Source organism: Scyliorhinus canicula, chromosome 8, assembly GCF_902713615.1.
Source record: "Scyliorhinus canicula chromosome 8, sScyCan1.1, whole genome shotgun sequence".
Classification (NCBI taxonomy): Eukaryota; Metazoa; Chordata; class Chondrichthyes; order Carcharhiniformes; family Scyliorhinidae; genus Scyliorhinus; species Scyliorhinus canicula.
In genome coordinates, this window is record NC_052153.1 from 157,374,945 (window position 1) to 157,399,011 (window position 24,067).

General features: G+C 40.0%; 1 protein-coding gene across 1 annotated transcript in view; it reads right to left on the bottom strand.

Annotated features, from left to right (window-relative positions):
• LOC119970622 (KH homology domain-containing protein 4-like) overlaps positions 1-24,067 on the bottom strand; it is a 56,243-nt gene that overhangs the window by 25,326 nt on the left and 6,850 nt on the right. The window contains 7 exon segments of the mRNA XM_038805540.1: positions 5,075-5,135; positions 8,266-8,326; positions 9,307-9,518; positions 12,465-12,619; positions 16,254-16,306; positions 20,987-21,066; positions 23,575-23,700. Of these exon segments, the coding sequence (XP_038661468.1) occupies positions 5,075-5,135; positions 8,266-8,326; positions 9,307-9,518; positions 12,465-12,619; positions 16,254-16,306; positions 20,987-21,066; positions 23,575-23,700 (748 nt within the window).

Sequence of the window (24,067 nt, forward strand, 5' to 3'; positions counted from 1 at the left end):
TAAAGTGGAATATATAAAGAAATTGTGTGTGTGTGCGCAAATGTGTAGCAAGCAGTCACAATCGGGTCTAAAAAGATTATATTCGAGAATACCACCCGTTTTCCAAACAAATTTCTCTCATCATATTCTAATATTTTATTCCTTAGAAACAATCAAAACATCAGTAATGTGTTTGAGTCAAATGTTAAGTTTGTAATGCAAGGAAGATTTGACTATCAACTATCAACAATGTTTATGTTAATGTCTACTGTAATATCCACCGTTACTTAGAATTCCCCACGGTTGGCCAAGAATGCATGACCTTATGAAATCTATGTTGGCTCGATAAATATTTTAATGTTTAGATGCTCCTCTACTACATGAACAAAGCCTCTACTATCTTTGCTATGAAGCTAATTGGCCAGTTGACTTGTTCTGACATGCTGTTGAAATATAGGAATCACATTAGCTCTCCCCCAGTTCTCCAGCAGTGTTCCCTTTACGAATATCTGGACGTATATAATAGTCTCTCCAGTATCTCTTCCCTAAATTCTTGTATTCCCAGATACAGTCTACCCAAAACAGGGGATTTATCCTCCCCAAGCTAGTTTAGTTACTCAATTATCTGCCTCCACTATCTTTAGTCTGCTTGAGGATTACTTTTTGATTTTCAAGGGGCCATTTCTTCATTCTCACTAACTCCTTTATTAGATGATGCAGTCATATAGTAGCATTACTTGCTGTACTTGTGATTTTTTTTCCCCAGATTTTCTTCTTTAGAGATAAGATAATGCATACACAGACACAATGTAAAATATATATAAAACCACACACACACATATATATATATATATGTTTTAAACTTGAAATCAATAATGTTTTATTACTTATAAATAAATATCCCAAACAGTTTCCAAAATGAAAATTCTAACTACTTGATAATTTATTGAAAATGAGTATCACCATCTGCAGCCCCTTTAAAAAAATCTTGCCAATAATTAGCACTCTCCAGCATTCTTTGATTTTTATCGGATAATTTCAAGTTTCTTTCCCCTCAATACTTCTGTTTTAAGGTGTTAAATCAGGTGATTAAGTTCCAAAAGTCCAAATATGCAGCAAGAGGAACGCACACAAGTCAATGCTGCAGAACCAAGCTAATCATCTGATAACAAATGGTTTAATTCACATTTTTAGTGATTGTTCCAAGTTAAGGCACCTCCTTGCATGATCTCCGTACTTAAGAGGCACTGATCAGATGGGCCAAAGGAAGATTAATTGTGGCTTTGTACCCATAACAAAAATAAAGGACAGGTGTTATATTCTTAAATGGAACTGATTAGGGAGAATCACTCGAATAAAATTGAAAACAACAGAGGAACACAAATAGAAAATAGCTCTAAGAGATCATAATGCTACAATTTACTTTTCTCTTTTTATAAAAGCTTTCCTGTTCATATTTCAGAGTTGATTTGTGGGAACGCAGAAGGAAGCCTTTGGAGCTCTGCTTAGTCACTGAAAGAACATTCACATCCCATTTGGAACACCAGACCATTGCCCACCCGAGTTCTTTAGAGGTATGAATCATGTGCCACTGCATTAAAGTACATTACTATTCATTCAGATTACAGATGGGGCTTTTCACAGTAACTTCATTTGAAGCCTACTTGTGACAATAAGCAATTTTCATTATTTTTTTTTTCAGATGACCACAAAATAGCTCAATTTTCCAGAGCAACCAAGCTCAATTTTCCAGAGCAACCATCCTCAAGAGCTTTTTCACAGATTGATGCTCGTTACCAGATAGCAACCCATTTATGGGGTCCCTTCCACTAAACAGTTGCTCCTTCATGGAGACCACAGACGCAGACTCCAAACCTCCCATAACCAGCACTAATTTTCTCCCATTTTTCACCTCCCCTCAATACAGGCTCCTCTCAAACGTGATTGGCGACGGTGCATCATCCAGTCTCCTTCCTGACTGCAGCAGGAAGTGCTAAAATATCTACTCCAGCTCCTCAAATCACAAGTTCCCTCCCTCCTTCCCTAGCTGCTCCTCCAATTATAGATTCTGTCTCTGGTGGAGCAGCAAATTACTTTTCACTGCACTTTGGTACATGTGACAATAAATCAAATCAAAGAGTGGCCGGAAACTTTTGATTGGAACAGCTGAAATAGCGAGCAGGAGAGAATTAGAATATGCAATTGAGGAGCAGCTCCTTAAATTCTGTCCCTCCCACGTACAGCGACATCAGTCATTTTTCGCTGATTTTTCAAGGTCTTTTTGGGGGGATTTCAAGGGCAAATTCTCCCACCATCCCCTGTATTTTGAACCTTGAAAAAGGCATTCAAGGGAAATCATCTAGGATGAATCTGAGGGAGAAGAAAACAAAATGTTCTGCTGTTGGGCCAAAGTAGGGTTGGAAAAAGCTCATTGTGGAGTAAAACCTCCAGCATAAACCTGTTGGGATGAAAACTGCACAGCTGAAGTATTTGCAACCACCTTCAACCAGAAGCAGCAGGTGTATGATCCAGCTGCGCCTCCTCCGGAGATCCCAAGCATCACAGATACTGGTTTTCAGCCATAAGATTCATGCCATGATAGCAAGAAATGGCTGATAGCACCAGATAAGCAAACGCTATGGGCTCTGAGAAAATTTTGGTAACGAAGAAAGAAAAATACAGCACAGGAACAGGCCCTTCAACCCTCCAAGCCTGCACCGGCCATATTGCCTGTCTAAACTAAAATCTTCTACATTTCCAGAGTCCGTATCCCTCTATTCCCATCCTATTTATGTATTTGTCAAGATGCCCCTTAAACGTCACGATCGCCCCTGCTTCCACCACCTCCTCTGGCAGCGAGTTACAGGCACCCACTACCCTGTGTGTATATAAAAAAAAAAACTTGCCTCGTACATCTCCTCTAAACCTTGCCCCTCGCACCTTAAACCTATGCCCTCTAGTAATTGACCCCTCTACCCTGGAAAAAGCCTCTGACTATCCACTCTGTCTATGCCCCTCATAAATTTGTAGACCTCTATCAGGTCGCCCCTCAACCTCCGTCGTTCCAGTAAGAACAAACCGAGTTTATTCAACCTCTCCTCATAGCTAATGCCCTCCATACCAGGCAGCATCCTGGTAAATCTCTTCTGCACCCTCTCTAAAGCCTCCACATCCTTCTGGTCATGTGGCGACCAGAATTCAACACTATACTCCCAAGTGTGATACTCCAATAGTGAACACCTGTGTTCCAGAGCTAGCCACAACCGAGCCAAGCTGTCCCTGTGCAGCTACAACAGTGGCCTCTACCTGACAATGTGGAAAATTGCCCGGCAATGTCCAGTTCATAAAAGCACAACAAATCCAATCCAGCTGATTACTGCCCCACTAGTTTACTCTCAACCATCAGCAAAGTCATGGATGGTGTTGCTGACAGTGTTTTCAATTGACACATGTTACAATTACCTGCTCATTAATGTTCAGTTTTGTTCCACTGGATCCACCCGGCTCCTGACCTCAGTACAGCCTTGCTCCAAACATGGACAAAAGAGCTGAACTAGTGAGGTGAGAGTAACTGCCCTTGACATTAAGGCAGCTTTTGACTAAGTGTGGTATCAAAGACCCAAGCAAAATTGAAGTCAATGGGAATCAGGGGGGAAACTCTGGAGTATACATAATACAAATGAAAATGGTTGTGATTGTTGGAGGTTCAGTCCCAGGACATCATTGCATGAGTACCACAGGGTAGTGTTCTCAGCTCAACCATCGTGAGCTGCTTCATCAATGACCTTCTCCCCATCATTAAATCAGAAGTGGGCATGTTCCCTATGATTGCAATAGATAATCTTTGTAATAATAACCTTTATTAGTGCCACAAGACGACTTACATCAGCATTGCAATGAAGTTACTGTGAAAATCCCCTAGTCGACACACTACGCGCCTGTTCGGGTACACTGAGGGAGAATTCAGAATGTTCAATTCACCTAACAAGCACGCCTTTCGGGACTCTTTCGGGACTTGTGGGGGAAACCGGATCACCCAGAGAAAACTCTCAGTCACGGGGAGTACATGCAGACACCGCACAGTGACCCAAGCCGGGAATCGAATCCGGGTCACTGGCGCTGTGAAGCAACAGTGCTAACCACTGTGTTACCATGTTATGGATCATTAGATATTGAAGCATCTCGCGTCCAGAAGCAGCAAAACCTGGGCAAGATTCAGACCTGGGCTTAGAAGTGGAATGGTAACCTAGAAAAGTAGGTTAGAGACTGGGAATTTTGCAGCTACTAACTCATCTTGCAGCTACCCAAAGCCTATCCACCATCTGCAAGATAAAAATCTTTTTTACTCTAATGGAACCTTCCCCTAGGAAATCTAGGAAGAATTTGGAAAATTAAAACCAATGTGACAGCTATCTCATTAGCCACTTATTTTAAGACCTTCATAGAATTTACAGTGCAGAAGGAGGCCATTTGGCCCACTGAGTCTGCACCGGCTCTTGGAAAGACCACCCTACTTAACACCACACCTCCACCCTATCCCTGTAACCCTGCAACCCCATCTAACCCAAGGGCAATTTGGCGTGGCCAATCCACCTAACCTGCACATCTTTGGACTGTGGGAGGAAACCAGAGCACACGGAGGAAACCCATGCACACACGGGGAGAACGTGCAGACTCCACAGACAGCGAACCAAGCAGGAATGGAACCTGGGACCCTAGTGCTGTGAAGCCAGAGTGCTAACCACTATGCCACCGTGCTGCCCAAGCTTAGGGTGAAGTCTATCTAGACCTGGGGATTTGTCAGCCCACAGACTCAACAATTTTCTCAGGACCACTTCCCTGGTGATTGCAATTTTCCTGAGTTTCTCCCACCCTTCCATTTCCTAATCTACACCTATTTCATTGACTTCCGTTCAAGCAACTTCTGATTTTAGAATTCCCATCGTTGTTTACAAATCATTACATGGCCTCACCCCTTCCTACCTCTTGTAATCTCCTCCAGACCCACAACCCTCCAAGCTAAGTTGTAATAACAAGTAAAATATATGGCTTTAATATTGTGTTTCTCAAAGTTCACATCACTTCAGAAGGATACCTGATGGTGGACCCATTCCTGATGGAATTTGGCTTTGGTATCTAGAATATTCTGCATATACCTTATTAAAAGAAGAGACAATATTCAAAAATGAGCATTATGTAATTATTTCAGTTTGTAAACTAATAATCTAGACTTAATGTCAGAACATACATCTTATTATCTGACATTGTATATACATCGCTAATTACAAACACTGCCAGAGTATAATTTATTCAGAAGGCAAGATGGTACTAACATCACAATTCTCTATTAATAAAGTGGCTTCATTCACCTCTTCCACTCACGTATAATCAGCCCAGTCACCCTGTGGTCCAGCTCACAATAGAGGTGTTTACTGTATGCATGAATAGACAATCGTATTTAATTGGCAAGCCAATTATTCATAAGATTGTTTTATTGAAATACTGAAAGAAATCTGTTATGGTAAACTACATAGTTTAAAAGGGAATGGAATGAAATGTTGTCCATTGTTCTTCTTTTAATTTCAAATCTAATTTTTAAATCACATCCAAAGTGAAAACTACACCTTCATCAAGTCAACAAGTGCTCAGTGAAAAGATTAATTAACATTAAACGATAACATGCCCTTATATAATGTTTTTAATATAGAAAAACATATTGAGGCACGTAATGGAAGCGCACATAAAAAACAGAAGCAAGCAAAGGAAAAACAAGGAACTGTTTAAAAGCAGTCTCCGATCTCTCAGACTGATCTTACTCGCACCTGGCTGACAGGTGTGAATGCCTGTTAATCAAAATTTACAGAAAGAACATCCTGGATGCTGTTTAAGTGGATTTAAGTAAAGCTTTTGACTAGGTGCCTCATGGCAGATTGGTACAAAAGGTGAAGTATCATGGCATCAGAGGTGATGGGGCAAGATGGATACAGAACTGGCTCGGTCACAGAAGGCAAAGGGTAGCAGTAGAAGGGTGTTTTTCTGAATGGAAGGTTGTGACTAGTGGTGTTCCACAGGGATCTTTGCTGGGGCCTGTTATTTGTAGTATAGTTAAACGATTTAGAGGAAAACATAGCTGGTCTCATTAGTAAGTTCACGGATGACACCCAGGTTGGTGGAGTTGCAAATAGTGTTGAGGATTGTCAGAGGATACAGCAGGACATAGATAGATTGGAGTCTTGGGCAGAGAAATGGCAAATGGAGTTTAATCCAGACAAATGTGGGGTAATGCATTTTGGTAGGTCAAACATAGAGGGGAAATATCCCGTAAATGGCATAACTCTTGGGAAATAGAAAGTCAGACAGATCTGGGTATGCAGGTCCATTGATCTTTGAAAGTGGCAACACAAGTCAAGAAGCATATGGAATGCTTGCCTTCATTGGACAGGGCATCGAGTTTAAAAACTGGCAAATCATGCATTAGTTGTTAAGAACGTTGGTACTGCCGCACTTGGAAGATTACGCACAATTCTGGTCGGCACACTACCAGAAGGATGTGGAGGCTTTGGAGAGGGTGCAGAGGAGGTTTACCAGTATGTTGCCTGGTCTGGAGGGTGATAGTTATGCGGACAGGCTGAACAGACTCGCCTATTTTCATTCAAACGATGGAGGTTGAGGGGTGACCTGATAGAGGTCTGCAAGATTATGAGGGGAATGGATAGAGTGGATGGGCGAGCACTCTTTCCCAGGGTGGAGGGGTCAGTCACCAGGGGGCTTAGGTTTATTGTCCGTGGGGCAAAGTTGAGAGGAGATGTGCGAGGCAGGTTATTTTTACACAGAGAGTGGTGAGGGCCTGGAACACACTGGCAGGGGAGATTGTGGAAGCAGATATATTAATGGCGTTCAAATGGCATCTCGACAAATACATGGACAGGATGGGTATAGGAGGATACGACACTAGGAAGTGCTGAGGGTTTTGGCCAAGGGTGATATCATGACCGGTACAGGCTTGGATTGTTTTGTATTGTATTGTTTTCTGACTGCACTAGAAAAAATACTTAATTGGCTGTAAAGCACTTTTGTGATCTCCTGAGGTCATGAAAAGTTATCTAAATGCACAATTTCTTTGCATATCATTCTGCATGCAAGATTGTACAATATAGCAGCTTATGATTAAATCTAACACCATTCCCAATCACTTCAATATAATTTATAAAGTCTCATTTAAAATTAATTTCAATTTGGTATTCTTGAAGCTTTTTTGTCGATTCTTCAACTTCCCTAAGCGGCTGGATTCCGCTCTTTAACATGACTAGAGTCTGACACTGTCAGCTTGCTCCATATCTTAACAATCAAAATAGGTAGGTGATCAATGCTCCATTGCCCAATTAGATCTCACCTAATGCCATTCAGCTAGCACAAGACCTTACAAAACTGTATTGTGCAAAATACTTCAGTCACGCGAGTGTATTTTTTTAAATCTTCGATTTCTTTCTCACTTTACTCTGAAAGAAATGGCATACAAGGCAAAAGCGCCACAGAGAGCAGTAGCTTTCCGTTAAGTCACACAGGCATTCATTCTTAAATTGGGAGCTTCAAAAGTGAGCAGGTTTTGATTGTGGGACTTTCACAGCCATGACCACCAATCGTGTCCTCATCCGTCACACGTGCAGCTACATAAAGGTTTACAGATTACAATTAGGAGTAGAAAGTCAAAAAGATTTGCCTCTTTCTTAACTGATGCATGTTAAAGCCAACTCAATAATCCCACTCAGTTAAGACTGATTGTCATATTTACTAAGGACTGAATATGGAATCTACCTGCTGTATTTCTGGAAAATGCATTATATACCAATTTATAGTAGGAGCATAGATGTCACGTCCTAACAGAAGGTGAAAGCACCAGTGGGGTATGGATCTGATACAGTGCAATAGTAAAGGACCCCATTCTTATCTGAACTATTCCTGGGCTTATTTTAAGTGGCAATTTGTAATTTAATGGATGTTCATCACCCTACAAGAAAAGTCCTTATGGTGTAGAGTGCTAGGGAATAAAGAATATTGCATATTGCCATCTTGTACCTCAATCAGAGGGAGCCTGGTCTGTAAACAGAAGAGCCATGCACACTTCAAAAAATTGCCATATTGCCACTTTAAATACTTCGACTTATCAAGGTGGTCACCAACAATGGCATAAAATACAACCAACAAATTTACAATTTCTCTTGCAATAAAAGTAAACTTCATCGTATCTCAGTCAATCTGAGTGTCTACCAGATCAGGTCTACTCACTGTCTGCAACAAGTTTTCACAAAGTGTTTTTGCTGATGCCAAACCTTCTGGCTTAGGATGACTGTAGAAACAAAAAAATATGGCCATGTAAAGAGTAACTTACGAAGGATATTAAATATTTTTTTCTTAAGTTTGAGCTTACAATTTCAGTAGAGGAAACAGGCAGCTTCATTACTACTTAAGGTGTTGCAGTTGCGTTATGTACATGTTTAGGTGGATTGGCCATGATAAATTGCTCTTAGTGACCAAAAAGGTTTATAGTTTCTATGTTTATAGTAAATAAAGCTCACCAATGGTTGTTGACAAGGCAAGAAATATTTTGTGATACATATCCTCAGAATGGTATAAAGCTCTTCACAACTAATAAATAACAGTTGAAGTGTGCTCAATTTTATTTTGCAGGCAAATACATTAGCCAATTTTATGCACAAGACCCTCAAAACAGTAATTAGATAAATGACCAGGTAATAGTTTTGGTGGCATTAATTGTGAGGTGAAGGTTAGCCATGCCAGCAGGAAAGCTCTTTGCTTTATTTGAAATGGTGAGATGATCTTTTAACATCTACATAAATAAGCAAGTAAAGCCTCGGTTTAACTTCGCCACCAAAAGACAGTAACCAAAGGACAGTAAATTGTGAGACGTTGTATTGAGGTAATAAATCAAGAAGTTTCTAGATTCAATCCCTAGTCTTAAGAGTAGCACAAAGACACCACAATTTATCCATGTCCTGCTCTGAGAGGAGTGCAGAAAACAGAATGGGGAAATCATTCAGGCTAATTGCCTAGGAATTCCACTAATCTTCCACTGACTTTTCAGCAGGGATCTAGAGATATTTGCAGAACTTTACAGCCAAGCTGCATTCACCTCGGCGACAAATGTACTACTGGAAACAACATTCCTTCTACATTCTGTAATATTTAAATGCTACTGTACCAGTAAAATGCAGTATAATATTAATGATAAACTGCAATGCATTTTTCCCTAAAAGTTGCTATTAGTAATTTTCTATTTATAATTTTACGTTAAAAATATAGACTTACGTGATATAAATATACATAGGTTCAAATGCCTCCCTTCCAGACGTTGGCTCAATGAACTCTGACCCTTTACCTCGGAGGTGAACTTTAGCTCCTGTTTCATTTTGTATGTGGTGCAGAAAAGATCCTCCTGGGCCCTCCACTTTTTCTTTTGCATTGAAATTTGGAGGAGTATGTTCTAGACCCACAAAGATTTTATCCTGAACAAAATGCATCTTTAAAGAAAAGCAAAAATGCATTTCAGCACACAATAATAAACTCATCAAATACATTTAACTACAATACATGTCAAAAGTATCTAAAATTAACTTTGATTTTAGTTAAGATAAACCAAGTTGAAACCATTAAACAGCATAATAATTTTTTTAAATACACATTATTTTTTGGCAAAAACTTCAAATTTACTGAGGGGCATCTATAAAGATTACAATGCACAATAATGTGCCAAATAATACTGCCCGCCAGAAAGCGAAGCAACAGTCAACGTAAGTGGTGAAGGGTACTTCTTAGGTCACCACTCCAGTTAGCCAAACATAGGGCAATGCTGACAGCAGTCAGAGAAACAATCACTTCATTTTACTGTACTCTCCTAGCTGGATTATATTAGAGTTGCACTAGTTTTCAAGAGCAACAAATTAAGATGGAAAACTTAAAGCAATAAAGAAACACCAACTTGGACAAAACATTAAAAGATTTGCTAACATCTCACAACAAGTATATAATCAAATAGGTTAAACAATATATTGCCCAGTCCAGATTTGGTGCATGAACTTGTTTTACCAAAAAGCCAGGTTTTTCATTTGAATACAAGTACCAAATTTCTTAAACAATGCCAACTAGTAACTCAATTTTATTCTACCCTCCACGCAGACAACTACCTTGTTTCAATCAAGCTCATCAGAGGAAACAGCACCTCATTTCCCATTAAGAACTAAAACCTCCCAATTCAACTCTGATTTCAAAAACTTCAAATCGTAACTAATGCTCCCATTTTTCCAGAGAGTAGATGCAGGTACTGGGAAAATTCTCTATTGCCATTTGTACCTCCTCTAAATCTACTTTAAAACAAAATTTGCCCCATTGTCACCTCTTTTTTCCCCCTTAGTTACATATTCATCCCTTTTTACTCATTTGTTCGACGTACCAAAATGCATTACCTCATTTGTCCCCCACCCAGGTACAAATGTTCTTGTTCTTTCCTCCCCCATTCTTCTCCCCATCATCCTTCTTTTCCTAACTTTGCACTTGAAATGAAAAAATGAAATTAAAATCACTTATTGTCACAAGTAGGCTTCAATGAAGTTACTGTGAAAAGCCCCTAGTCACCACATTCCGGCGCCTGTTCGGGGAGGCTGGTACGGGAATTGAACTGTGCTGCTGGCATGCCTTGGTCTGCTTTAAAAGCCAGCTCTTTAGCCCTGTGCTAAACCAGCCCCTTAATCAGCCTACTTGCTTATAAACTGTTAAATCCTTAGCTTCTTTCAATTCGGATAAAAGTTTGTTTTTCTCTCTCTACAGATAGAATTCACAGTACATGAAGCCATTCGGCCCATAGTGTCTGCACCAGCTCTTGGAAAGAGCACCCTACTTAAGCCCATGCCTCCACCCCATCTCTGTAATCCAGTAACCCCACCTGACTTTTTTTGGACACTAGGGGCAATTTATCATCGCCAATCCACCTAACCTGCACGTCTTTGGACTGTGGGAGGAAACCGGAGCACCCGGAGGAAACACACGCAGACACGGGGCGAACATGCAGACTCCGCACAGACAGTGACCCAAGCCGGGAATCAAACCTGGGATCCTGGAGCTGTGAAGCAACTGTGCTAACCAATATGCTACCTTGCTGCCCTAATGTTCCCTGATCTGCTGAGGACATGGACCTGCTGAATATTTCCAGCATTATGTGCTATTGCTAAAGTTGATTGCCTCTCATTTGAATATTTCACTTTGTAGCTCACAAGCTCCCTAAGCAGCGGAGTAGCACACAAGGATAGAAAGAGTTGGACACCCCTATCCAAAACACCAGATTAAGTGAAAAGGTACTCATGCCAAGGCAAGTTGCTAATTCATAAAGACATTACAAAACCATTCTAAAAATTGAAACTTGACCGTCAATTTCAATTTGAAGTATAACTGCTTTTAACATTTAATCAAATGATTTGAATTAATTAATTCTGATTGCACATGCTCCATATTTCAGTTTTTAAAAATGTGAACAATCTACAGAAGCATAAATATCAAATATATCAACACCTATCAGACACTCCTTAAAACCTACCTTTTTGACCATGCTTTCAGTCATCTGGCAATGATATCTCTAATGTAGATCTGTGTCAGATCTTGTTTTATAATTCACTTGTGAACTGCCGTGAAAGCTTTTATATTAGATGGCACTTTTAATGTAAGTTATCACTGAATCTGGTGCAGATCACAATGTTTCAGGAAGACAGAGGAAGCTCTACTTTACATTTGATTGTGTTGAGGGTGAATTGAGATTGTTTGTATCCATATGGAAGATATTTAATTGTCCACCACCGAAGGCCTTCACATTTAGCATAATTGTAAAATGCATCAAAAATACAAATTTAACTCCTGATAAATGGCAGATTTATAATGCACAATGCCAGTGTAAATATATTTTCATTTCAGACAAACCTGGTCCCAAGACCTGAACTGACTATGCAGCAACAAAGACTAAGAACCCGCTTGAGAATGAGTATGTGGGATTGCAGAGTCGAAGTTCCGTATCGTGTCACACCTGGAAATTCTCAGGAATTATGTTAGACCTCCTGTACATCTCTTAAACATTACGGAACTTAATTTTGAGATTCTCCCTTCAATGGACGTTAAATATTTAAATTTAGAGTTCCATGCAAGCATGCAATTGAATGTGCCATAATCTCCTGGCCAGAATTGGATTTTGCACAAAGTATCTAAATTCTAAAACATCTTCATTGGTAAATCTGGCATTGGACTAATATTGCAAAATTTTTCTTCAGCACAGCCACATCATGATAAAGCGTTAAAATGATTAGACAGTAGATTTATGTTTTGATCAAGTATTCGTTAATAAAGTCTGTTGATGCACAGCTTAATTTACAAATATTAACCAATATAGCAAGCGCAGACTATTATTCTGTTTGCCTAACCATACATACCCCTGGCTGTAACTGGGGCAAAGAGTTGTATGGAGAGTTGTGTGCAGTCATAGGACTGCTCCTTGCAGTAGATGTCACTACAGGTGGAAGTGGTTGTTTGATGGCTTCTTTTGCTAATGCTTCACCAATAATCTCTTTGATCCTGTTTACAGCCCCTGAGATGAAAACAAATCAGCTGTACTTGATGCACATTGTTTTCTTGGAATGGAAGTTAAACACAAAGTAACTGCAAGTAAAAAAACCTATGAACGCTTTCAAAACGTATCCTCGATATACCTAAAAAAAGTTTCTTTCCCATCTACTTTATTAATAGCATTAATGCAATTTAAAAAAACTATGTCTCAAATTAAACAGTGATCTGCTAAACGTCATTACCAGCATTGAAATTGCATCAGGTCTGCAAGATAAAGGATAAGCTGGCAAACGATCAGAGTACCCAATTCATTTTTTCCAATTTAGGGGAAATTTAGCGTGGCCAATCCACCTGCCCTGCTCATCTTTGGGTTGTGGGCGCGAAACCCACGCAAACATGGGGAGAATGTGCAAACTCCATACGGACAGTAACCCAGAGCCGGGATTGAACCTGGTACCTCGGCGCCGTAGGCAGCAGTGCTAATCACTGCGCCACCATGCTGCCCTTGGCAAAGGATACTTAAGTGGTTGACGGTGGATAGGCAATGGCAGACATTTAAAGAACACAAGGATGAACTTCAACAGTGGTACGTCCCTGTCTGGCACAAGAGTAAGACAGGAAAGGTGGCTCAACCATGGCTAACACAACTAATTAGAAATAGCATTAAAGCCACAGAGGTATGTAAATTTGGCCAGGAAAATCAGGAAGTCCGAGGACTGGGAGAAATTTAAAATTCAGCAGAGGAGAACAAAGGGTTTAATTCGGAAAGGCAAAAATTGAATGAGAGAGAAAGCTTGCAGAAAGCATAAAACTATGCAAAAGTTTCTATAGATATGTGAAGAGAAAAAGACTGGTGAAGACAGTTAGAATCAGGTGAATTCATAATGGGCAACAGAGAGATGGCAGACCAGTTGAACCATTACTTTGGATTTGTCTTCACTAAGGAGGACACAAATAACCTTCTGGAAATAGTAGAGAACAGAGGGTCAAGCATGAAGGAGGAACTTAAGGAACTCCTTATTGGTCAGGAAATTGTATTGGGGAAATTGATGGGATTAGAACCCGATAAGTCCCCAGGACCTGAACCTCTGCATCCCAGAGTGTGTAAGTGGCCTAAAAATAGTGGACACATTGGTGATCATTTTCCAGCATTCTATAGATTCTGAAAGGGTTCCAGTGAATTGGAGGGTAGCTAATGCAACCCCACTTTTTAAAAAAGGGAGAAAACAGGGAATTATGGACCGGTTAGCCTGACATCGATGATGGGAAAATACTGGAGTCAATTAAGGATTAAATAACTGAGCATTTGGAAAGCGACGACAGGTCAGCATGGATGCACTAACGGGAAATCATGCTTGACAAATTTTTTGAGGACGTGACAAGTAGAGTTGACATGGGTGAACCAGTGGACACTATGTATCTGGATTTTCAAAAGGCTTTTGACAAGGTCCTACACAAGAGATTAGTGGGCAAAATTAAAGCTCATGTACTGGGGATAATGTATTGACGGGGATAGAGAACTGATTGGCAGACAGGAAGCAGATAGTGGGAATAAACAGATCCTTTTCGGAGTGCTAAGCAGTGACAAGTGGGGTACTGCGGGGTCAGTGTTGGGAGCCCAGCTGTTTACAATATACATTAATGATTTGGACAAAGGAATTGCAAGGAGTAGCTCCAAATTTGCAGACGACACTAAACTACGTGGCAGTGTGCGCTGTAAGGAGGATGCAAAGAAGCTGCAAGGTGACTTGGACAGGCTGGCTGACTGGGCAAATATTTGCCAGTACAATATAATGGTGGCACAAACATGAGGCAGATTATCTGCATGGTGGCAGTTTAGGAAAAGGGGAAATGCAACAAAATCTGTGTGTCATGGTAGAACAGTCACTGAAAGTTGACATGCAGGTTCAGCAGGCGGTGAGGAAAGCTAATGGCATACTAGCCTTTATAGCAAGAGGATTTGAGTATAGGAGTAAGGATGTCTTGCTGCAGTTATACATGGCCTTGGTGAAGCTAGACATTGAGTATTGTGTGCAGTTTTGGTCTCCTACATTCTTGCTATTGAGGGTGTCCATCCAAGGTTCACCAGACTAATTCCCAGGATGGCAGTACTGACATATGAAGAAAGACTGGATCGATTGGGCTTGTACTCACTGGAATTTAAAAGAATGATAATCTCGTAGAAACATACAAAATCCTGATGGGACCGGACAGACTATATGCAGGAAGAATGTTCCCGATGTTGGGAACAGCACGGTAGCACAAGTGGATAGCACTGTGGCTTCACAGCGCCAGGGTCCCAGGGTTGATTCCCCACTGGGTCACTATCTGTGCGGAGTCTGCACGTTCTCCCAGTGTCTGCATGGGTTTCCTCCGGGTGCTCCAGTTTCCTCCCACAGTCCAAAGACGTGCAGGTTAGGTGGATTGGCCAAGCTAAATTGCCCTTAGTGTCCAAAATGGTTAGGAGGGGTTATTGGGTAACGGGGATAAGGTGGAAGTGAGGGCGTAAATGGGTCGATGCAGATTCGATGGGCCGAATGGCCTCCTTCTGCACTGTATGCTCTATGTCTATGTTGGGGATGTCGAGAACTAGGGGTCACAGCCTACGAATAAGGGATAAGCCATTCAGGACGGAGATGAGGAAGAACTTCTTCTCAGAGTTGTGAACTTGTGGAATTCTCGACCGCAGAAAGCTACTGAGGCCAGTTTGTTGGATATATTGAAGAGGAAGCTGAACACAGCAGAGCTAAAGGGATAAAGGGGTATGGAGAGAAAACGGGAGTGGGATACTGAACTTGCGCGATCAGCCATGATCATATTGAATGGTGGTGCAGGCTCGAAGGGCCGAATGGCCTGCACCTATTTTCTATGTTTCTAAAACCTGCACGAAGGTGCAACTCCTGCAACAAATTTATAACATTGGCATTTTTGTATGAATTACAATATAAACAATTTACACATTCTTTTCAAAACCAGCAGTTTCCTGACCAAAATGAATATCTACACTATGTGACATCCTCTAACATCTGGAAAACACCCAAATGGGCAAGTTCACATCATAAAATACATAAATAATATCTACCGTTCTTCCCCAAACTTTAATGTCTCATTAATTTTGTGTATGAAAGTGTGTGTGAAAGTGCTTATTTAAATACCATATTAGTCCAAACCTTAATTCAAATGAAATAGAACTAAGGTGAGGTATTACAGTCCTTCTATAGCAGACTTCTATGAGGAGGATGGGGTGGTGGATGCTGCTTCAGAGCATGCAGGAGGCCTAACCTTGACAACCTCATACAAATAGCCCATTGACACTTGCACTCAGGATCATATATAAACAATGACCATTTTGGCAAGATACATGGACTGACTGATCCCATGGAACCATACCCCAATTGACACCTTCACAAGTCGAGAGATAATTGAGGGAAAAATAAGCAGATACAAAAAAAACTTAGAATATACATTTATCGAGGTCAGCAGAGACAAACCTGTTTATCATAAACAAAAGATAGTCTATTATTTGTCACAAGCATCCAAGTTCTGTAGCTCTAATTATTACTAGTTTATAGACTGTAACTAACACCTAGTTAACACAAAAATGACTGAAGTTTAATCAGTAAAAATTAGACACATAGCAATTTCATGAGTCTTACTGTCCACACTCTTCTGCGTCTGTGCCTGTATGCAAAGGTAGAGGGGTCGATCCCTAAAGAAAGAATAATTATTGACTTAAAGCGCTTTAACTTCAATGTTACTAATGCATTACATTGGCACCAAAAATAAAACAGACTTTAAGCTTTAAAACAAAATGCACAAATTGTACATCTAGGCACCTGTATTAATCAATCAATTACCTACTAGCAACCAATGACTTATGCAATGAAAATTGTTTTGTAAATAAAAGATTGGATTTATATGGCGCTGATTGCAACACCAGACGGTCACAAATTGCTTTACAGCCAATTAAGTATTTTTCAAGTGTAGTTATTGTAACGTAGCCAATTTGCACAGAGCAAAGTTTCACAAACAGCATTACAGATAATGCTGATTAAAGGATATTAGTGATAAAAATATCCTGAACGAACAATACATAGCAACATATAAAAAATATAAGCAGGAGGCCATTCGGCCCTTTGAGCCTGCTCCATCTTTCATTCTGATCATGGCTGATCATCGCGTTCAAGACCCAATCCCACCTTCCCCCATATCCCTTCAGCCCCAGAGCTATATCTAATTATTTCTTGAAATTACACGTTTTAGCCTCAACTACTTTTTGTGGAAGTGAATTCCAGATTCACCACTCTCTCGGTGGAAATTTCTCACCTCAGTCCTAAAAAGTTTGTCCCTATAAGGTTTACGCCTTATCCTCAAACTATGACCCCTAGTTCCCGACTTCCCCACCATCGAGAACATTCTTTCTGAATCTACCAGGTCTAGTCCTATTAAATCCCATCTCACTCTTCTAAACCCCAATGAATATAATCCTAACCGATTTAGTCTCTCCTCATATGACAGTCCTGAAATCCCAGGAATCAGCCTGGTGTCTTTGTTCTTTAACCTTCGCTGCACTCCCTCCATAGCAACAACACCCTTCATCAGATAAGGACACCAAAACTGCACACAATACTCCAGGTGTGGCCTCAATTGCAGTAAAACAAGGCCAACATACCATTTGCTTTCTTTACTGCACGCTTACTTTCAGCAAATGATGCACAAGGACACCAAGGTCTCGCTGAGTATCCACCTCTCTTAATTTACATCAATAATAATCTGTCTTCCTATTTTTGCTACCGAAGTGGATAATCTCATATTTTTCCACGTTACACTGCACGTGCCATGCATATGCCCACTCACTCAGCCTGTCCAAATCCCGCTGAAGCATCTTTGAATCCTCCTCACAGCTTACTCTCCCACTTAACTTTGTATCATCTGCAAATTTGGAGATAATTCATTTAGTTCCCTCATCCAAATCAATTTTTTCCAATTAAGGGGCAATTTAGCATTGCCAAACAAGCTACGCTGCACATCTTTGGGTTATGGGGGTGAGATCCGCACAGACAGGAGAATATGTGCAAACTCCACATGGGCAGTGATCTGGGGCCGGGATTGAAACCGGGTCCTCGACGTCACGTGCCAGCACTGCTAACCACTGCACCACCATGCCATCCTTCCTCGTCCAAATCATTAATATATAATGTTAACAGTTGGGGTCCAGGCCCCAATGATTAAATTCCACCTAATGTGCATCTAAATAAAACTAGTTTAGAAAAAGGACTTGATTTATATAGTTCTGTTCACAACATCGAGACATCAAAAAGTGCTTTACAGCCAATGAAGAACTTTTGAAGGCTAGTCACCATTGTATTGTAGGAAGCATGACAGCCAATTTGCATACAGCAATATCCTATAAACAAGATGATCAGATAATATTGCTTTAATGGTGTTGATTGAGGGATAAATATTGGCCAGAGCATCAGGGAGAACTTCATTGCTTCAAAGCAATAGTATCTGGGGTGGCAGATGGGTTTTCAGTTCAAGGTATAATGAATGACACCAACTATCAAAGTAGATTTGGGCTCAAGTTCCTGGGTGGGAACTCAAACGAGTACTACTGTACTGCCACTGATCCACAGCTGATATTTTAAAAGCAACTCTGAGCATGGTCAGCTGTATTGAAGGCTTTTTATTGTATACACGGATGGCATCTCAGAAAACATATTCTGTTGCAGCATTCTTCTTTTTAAGACGTTCTAGTAAACATAGCCTTCTAGTTTAAACAAGAGCTCTGGCTCTTGGTTTAATATGTCTATTATGTATTTTATTAAATATATCACTGATAACCATAATGAAACACCCCTCTTTTACAGTGATTACTTCAATCAATAATCTTTATTGTCACAAGTAGGCTTACATAACACTGCAATGAAGTTACTGTGAAAAGCCCCTGGTCGTCACATTCGGTGCCTGTTCGGGTACACAGAGGGAGAATTCAGAATGTCCAATTCAAATAACAGCACGTCTTTCGGGACTTGTGGGAGGAAACCGGAGCACCCGTAGGAAACCCACGCAGACCCAGAATGTGCAGACTCCACACAGACAGTGACACGAGCTGAGAATCAAACCTGGGACCCTGGAGCTGTGAAGTAACAGTGCTACACTGTGCTACCGTGCCTATTTATGTACATTCTATATTATTCACTTACACCGCACAAAGGAATAAGAGTTCTCCTCAGTCAGTGGATAGTTAAGTATCAACCTACCAGATATGATGCTCTACTCAAAAAGATAATGTAGTAGATACACAACAGTAACGCCAACTGGGATTAACATTTGCAAACGTATCATTTAGATTATTCAGAGTAAATTTAGAACTTCCATGGTCTATCCTGTCTGTACAGACAGTAATCACAAGCCAAATGAATCAGACGTAGGGTGGATACTGGACTCATTCAGAACCCAGAGGTAGCATTGTGATGATTGTAGTTTTTCAGAAGGAAGAGGTCAAATGAGTTCAAATGGAGGAATTTTTCATCTGAATTTATGAAAATAAAGTCTCTCATTAAGAAATTACAGAATTATTTGTCACTTAGTGGTTCAGAACCTAAATATTGTAAAAAGAGAGATGATGGTGCCAAAGAATTTTGTCTAGCACTCAGGACAAACGCTAAACTTTGGCATGAGTTTTCAACAAAAAAAAGGCACACGAGCAATGAGTAGAGAAAATGAGCAGTCTATAAAAATCTTCTTTAGCCAAGATTTGAGATGATTTTTCCATCAAGAAAATATTAAGTAGCTCTGCCTACATTCCCGTAAAAAATCATATGTATTTCTGCTGCTTCTATTTTGGGGCCTTCCAGGTAGTTTTGTGGGGGGGGGGGGGGGAGGAGAGAATGCATTTTGTCCAAGGTAGTAAAATATGAAGGTTGATAATGGTAAAGGTTACTACAGCATGATTTGAATAATTGAAGTCTTCTAACTAAATCTTCTGAGATAGATTGGGATGATAAAAATGATGGGCATTTTTCACATGCCCCAGATATACATTAGTAAATATTCGAATTTAGACAAAATAATTGAAAGAAAAACAAGAGAAACGATTTAATTCCATTTTTTCAGCTTCGCAAAATAGGTATGCACCCATATACAAGATGCACAGTAGATAGATAGAGAAATACAGCACAGAACAGGCCCTTCGGCCCACGATGTTGTGCCGAACTTTTGTTCTAGGTTAATCATAGATCATAGAATTTTGGACACTAAGGGCAATTTATCATGGCCAATCCACCCAGCCTGCACATCTTTGGACTGTGGGAGGAAACAGGAGTACCCGGAGGAAACCCACGCATACACGGGGAGGATGTGCAGACTCCACACAGACAGTGACCGAAGCCGAAATCGAACCTGGGACCCTGGAGCTGTGAAGCAATTGTGCTATCCACAATGCTACCGTGCTGCCCTCAAGAACAAATTAATCTACACTCCATTATTCTACCCTAATCCATGTACCTATCCAATAGCCGCTTGAAGTTCCCTAACGTTTCCGACTCAACTACTTCCACAGGCAGTGCATTCCATGTCCCCACTACTTTTCCTTCAAAGCACCTTCCAAACCCGCTACGTTTACCTCCTCAAAGGACAAGGGCAGTAGATGCATGGGAACACCACCACCTGCAAGTTCCCCTCCAAGTCACACACCACTTTGACTTGGAACTCTATCGAAGCCCATCATCACACTGGGAATCCGTTCTTATCAGCTCTCTGAGAATACCTACATCACAAGGACTGCAGTGGTTCAAGAAAGCAGCTCAGCATCACATCCTCAAAGGCAATTGGGGATGCATAACAAAAGCTAACCTTGCCAGCAAAATCTGCATCCCATGAAAGAAAAAACAAAATCAGGAACTAGATAGAAAATTGATCAGCATCTGAGAGACGTCTTTTACTTTCAGGTGCTGAATGGCCGATTAAAACATTTTCAGCACGGATTATTTTAAACTGTGTAATAATGAAGGGCATCTTCCTCAAAAATGACTCCAGTCTCCAGCCATTTCAGAATCTTAGCACAAGAGTAATTTTTTAAAATAATGTGAATAATTTAGCAGGCCTTTTCACCTGTGGACATTCCTGTAATATTTAACCACTAATCTTCACATAAAATAGGAGATAAATGGGAGACAAATTAAATAAAAGGAGTGCTTCCAACTTCCTGCAAGAAAACAAATTTTATAACCCAACAAACAAGAGTATTCTTTTTGCTTTAGCATACACATAGAACAACTGCTATACATAACCGCTTTTAATTAAAGCACGCTGCTCAGCCTAACATGGAAAATATGATTTGTCCTGGAGTACCAGGAATAAATTGCCAAATGCAAACAATCTTTACCCTTGTGCTGCCATTTGCTTCATATCTGCATTCATATAACGCCCTCTGGTGGAAACAGCAGCACCGCTGATTTTGTTTATCTGAAAAAGAAAATGAAGTGCTTTGTATATATCAGACAGTAATAAACATAATCAGTACACGAGAACACAAGTACTTATTCAGAATGGCATAAGGTGGAAAGTGATATTCCACAAGGATCAATGCAGGAATTTCTGCTGTTCACAATTTAGACCTTGAATGTCATCTGCAAATTTAGAAATTGTTTTTGATTCCAATTGGGGAGGTTAGTGAACACCAGTTGCAAATTTAGAAAATGTGTTTTTGATTCCAATTGGAGGAGAACTGCAACAAATTACAGAAATACATTAATAAACGTGCAGTGAACAAATAATTAGCAAATGAGGTTTATATGTGAGGTAGTATGAAGTTAACACAATATATGTGAGGTAGTATACTGATGGGATGAATAGTGAAGTCACACATTACTTGGAAAGTGAAAGTCTCAGTGAGGTAGAGGATCAAAGGAAGCTTGGAATACACCAATCACTAACAATTGTGTTGCAGGCTAGCAAGGTGATTTAGAGGGATAGAATTGGAAAGCAGGCAAGTTATACTAAACATGTATTGAACCTTGGTTAGACTACACTTACAGTACTGTACACCGTTCTGGTCACCATATTATAAAAAGGATATAGAGTCAGTGGAACGGTGCAGAGAAGATCCGTAAGGAGGACACCAAAAATGTACAGTACATATCAGGAAAGGATTAACAGGTTGGAGGTCCTCTTTCTTGAAAAATGGCTGAGGGGTGATCTGATAAAAGATGTTTAAAATTCTGAAAGGTTTGGATAGAATGAAAAGAGAAGGTTTCCTCCAGTAAGGAAGTTACCAATACAAGATAATTACCGAGAAATTTATTTACCCAAAGAATGGTGAGAATGTGGAACTCACTTCCACAGGGAGTGGTTGAAACAAATAGTGCAGACATATTTAAAGGAAAACTAGATAAACATATGTGGGAGAAGGGAATAGAGGGTTTCAATTATAGATTTAGATGAGGAAAGATGGGAGGCGGCTTGGTGACGCATAAACACCAGCATGGACTGGTTGGGCTGAATGGCCTCTCTCTCATATATTCTATGTGATCCTATATTACTATTCAATACAACTGACCAATGAAATAACAATAGGTACCATATTGAGCACAAGTAAACTGAAGGTTACTGACAAAAGTATTTGAAATATTACCAAGGGAGGCAAGATCTTGGGGAGGAAGGTTCAGAGATTTACTAGATTTATACCAGGAGCAAGACTTCAATTACGTGGAGGTGTTTTCAAAGTGATGAGGAAGAAGGGGTCCATGCACAAACAAATCAGCCGCACTCTACAGAAAAAAGACGGACTTTCATATATAATATATATGGAAAGAAAAATATATGGATAGCTCTTTCAAAGAGGCAGGGTAGGCAAAATGGATTGAATGTCCTCCTTCTTTGTTGCATGGTTCCAATTGTTTCTCAGGAACTGATAACACACAACTATTCAAAAATATACACAAGGTTTATAATTAATTGAATCATCAAGCATGAGACTGCCTCCGCTCATCTGCAGCTGCAACTCTTACCCATGTTACCTCTAGATTTGATTTTTGCAACACACTCCTGGCCAGCCTCCTACTTTCTATCCTCTGCAAGCTCTATTGCATGTTTCCTAATTTGCATCAAGTTCCAGGTTAAGTAATGCGTAGATGTGAAAATTCTCATGTCCCTCCCTGTCTCCGTAATCTCCTGCAGCCCTACAATCTTATTTTGTTATGGGGTCCTCGTGTGCGGTATTCCATCGCAAAAGCACATCCCTGCGCAGTCACCAGTATGTAAAATTACAGGCATGCATATGCAATGAAGGGACCCCTCCCACCCCAGTTTGGATGAGTGTTCTAACTATCTGCTCAGCATAATAGGGTCTTGGGGGCTTTCAGACAGGCCAGTAACCTGGTAATTTTAGCTACCTACCTGCTCGGTATGTCTTTGGTATGCAGAGACTGGAGTATATAGGAAGCCAATTGGAAAATTCGCTTCTAAAAAAAGCAGTTAGTTACACAAGACTCCTTATGTTCACATCCAGGCAGTGTTATTCTCAAACGGACGTTGTCCCAAGCATATCAGAGTTCAAACAAATGGCAGCTATGCCTTCAGATGCCAAGTCCCTAAGATCTGGAATTCCTTCCTCAAATCTCTTCACCCCTCTTTTCTCCTCTAAGGTGTTCCTCAACAGCTACCACTTTGACCAAGCTTCCAGTCAATTATCCTAATATCTCTAACCTGGCTTGGTGTTTTGTTTCACAATGCTGCTATGAAGCACCTTGGAACATTTTACTACATTAAAGATGTTGTATAAATACAACTTGTTGTTGTATTTACACAATCTATAAACACTTTTATTTACAACTTGTTGTATTTATATAATCTATAAACACATTAGGTTTATTTGTAGTTACTTTCAAATTATTTCTTAACCTCCACTTTTTCACAAACTAGATATAAAATATCCAAAAGGTTAATTTGTTAAGATGCTTGCTAATTACTTACTTCATCTTGAGTGTGTCCTCTTGTAAGTAGATTTCTACAGACAATAGGAACATCGTTAATTTCAATTTCAGCGACCACCATATCATCTTTGTTCTTTAGATGGGACATCGATTTTGAAGACTTTGACTGGAAGGAAAGTTATCAAGTAATGGAACTGATTATTTAAAAGAGTTTTTTGATAAACATTACCCTCTTTAATAAACTAAAGGAATTAATTTATTCATGCTTAGTCAAGTTACAGACTTCTAGCAAGAAAACGTTTGTCCTAATTCATCAGAAAATGTAGATATGCAGTAAAAACAGGCAAAGTGGCCAAGTCTTGAGATAGAGTTACAGAATGCCCTTTATTCATTTCTACCATATTTTGTTTTTGGAAATCAATGTTCAATATTCATGATTTAAGTCAAGCTGATAGATTTAAAAATCAAATAGTTGCTCTTGCTTTTCATGACCACAGTTTCAACAGCTTTCCTACCCTTCTCGGGACATAATA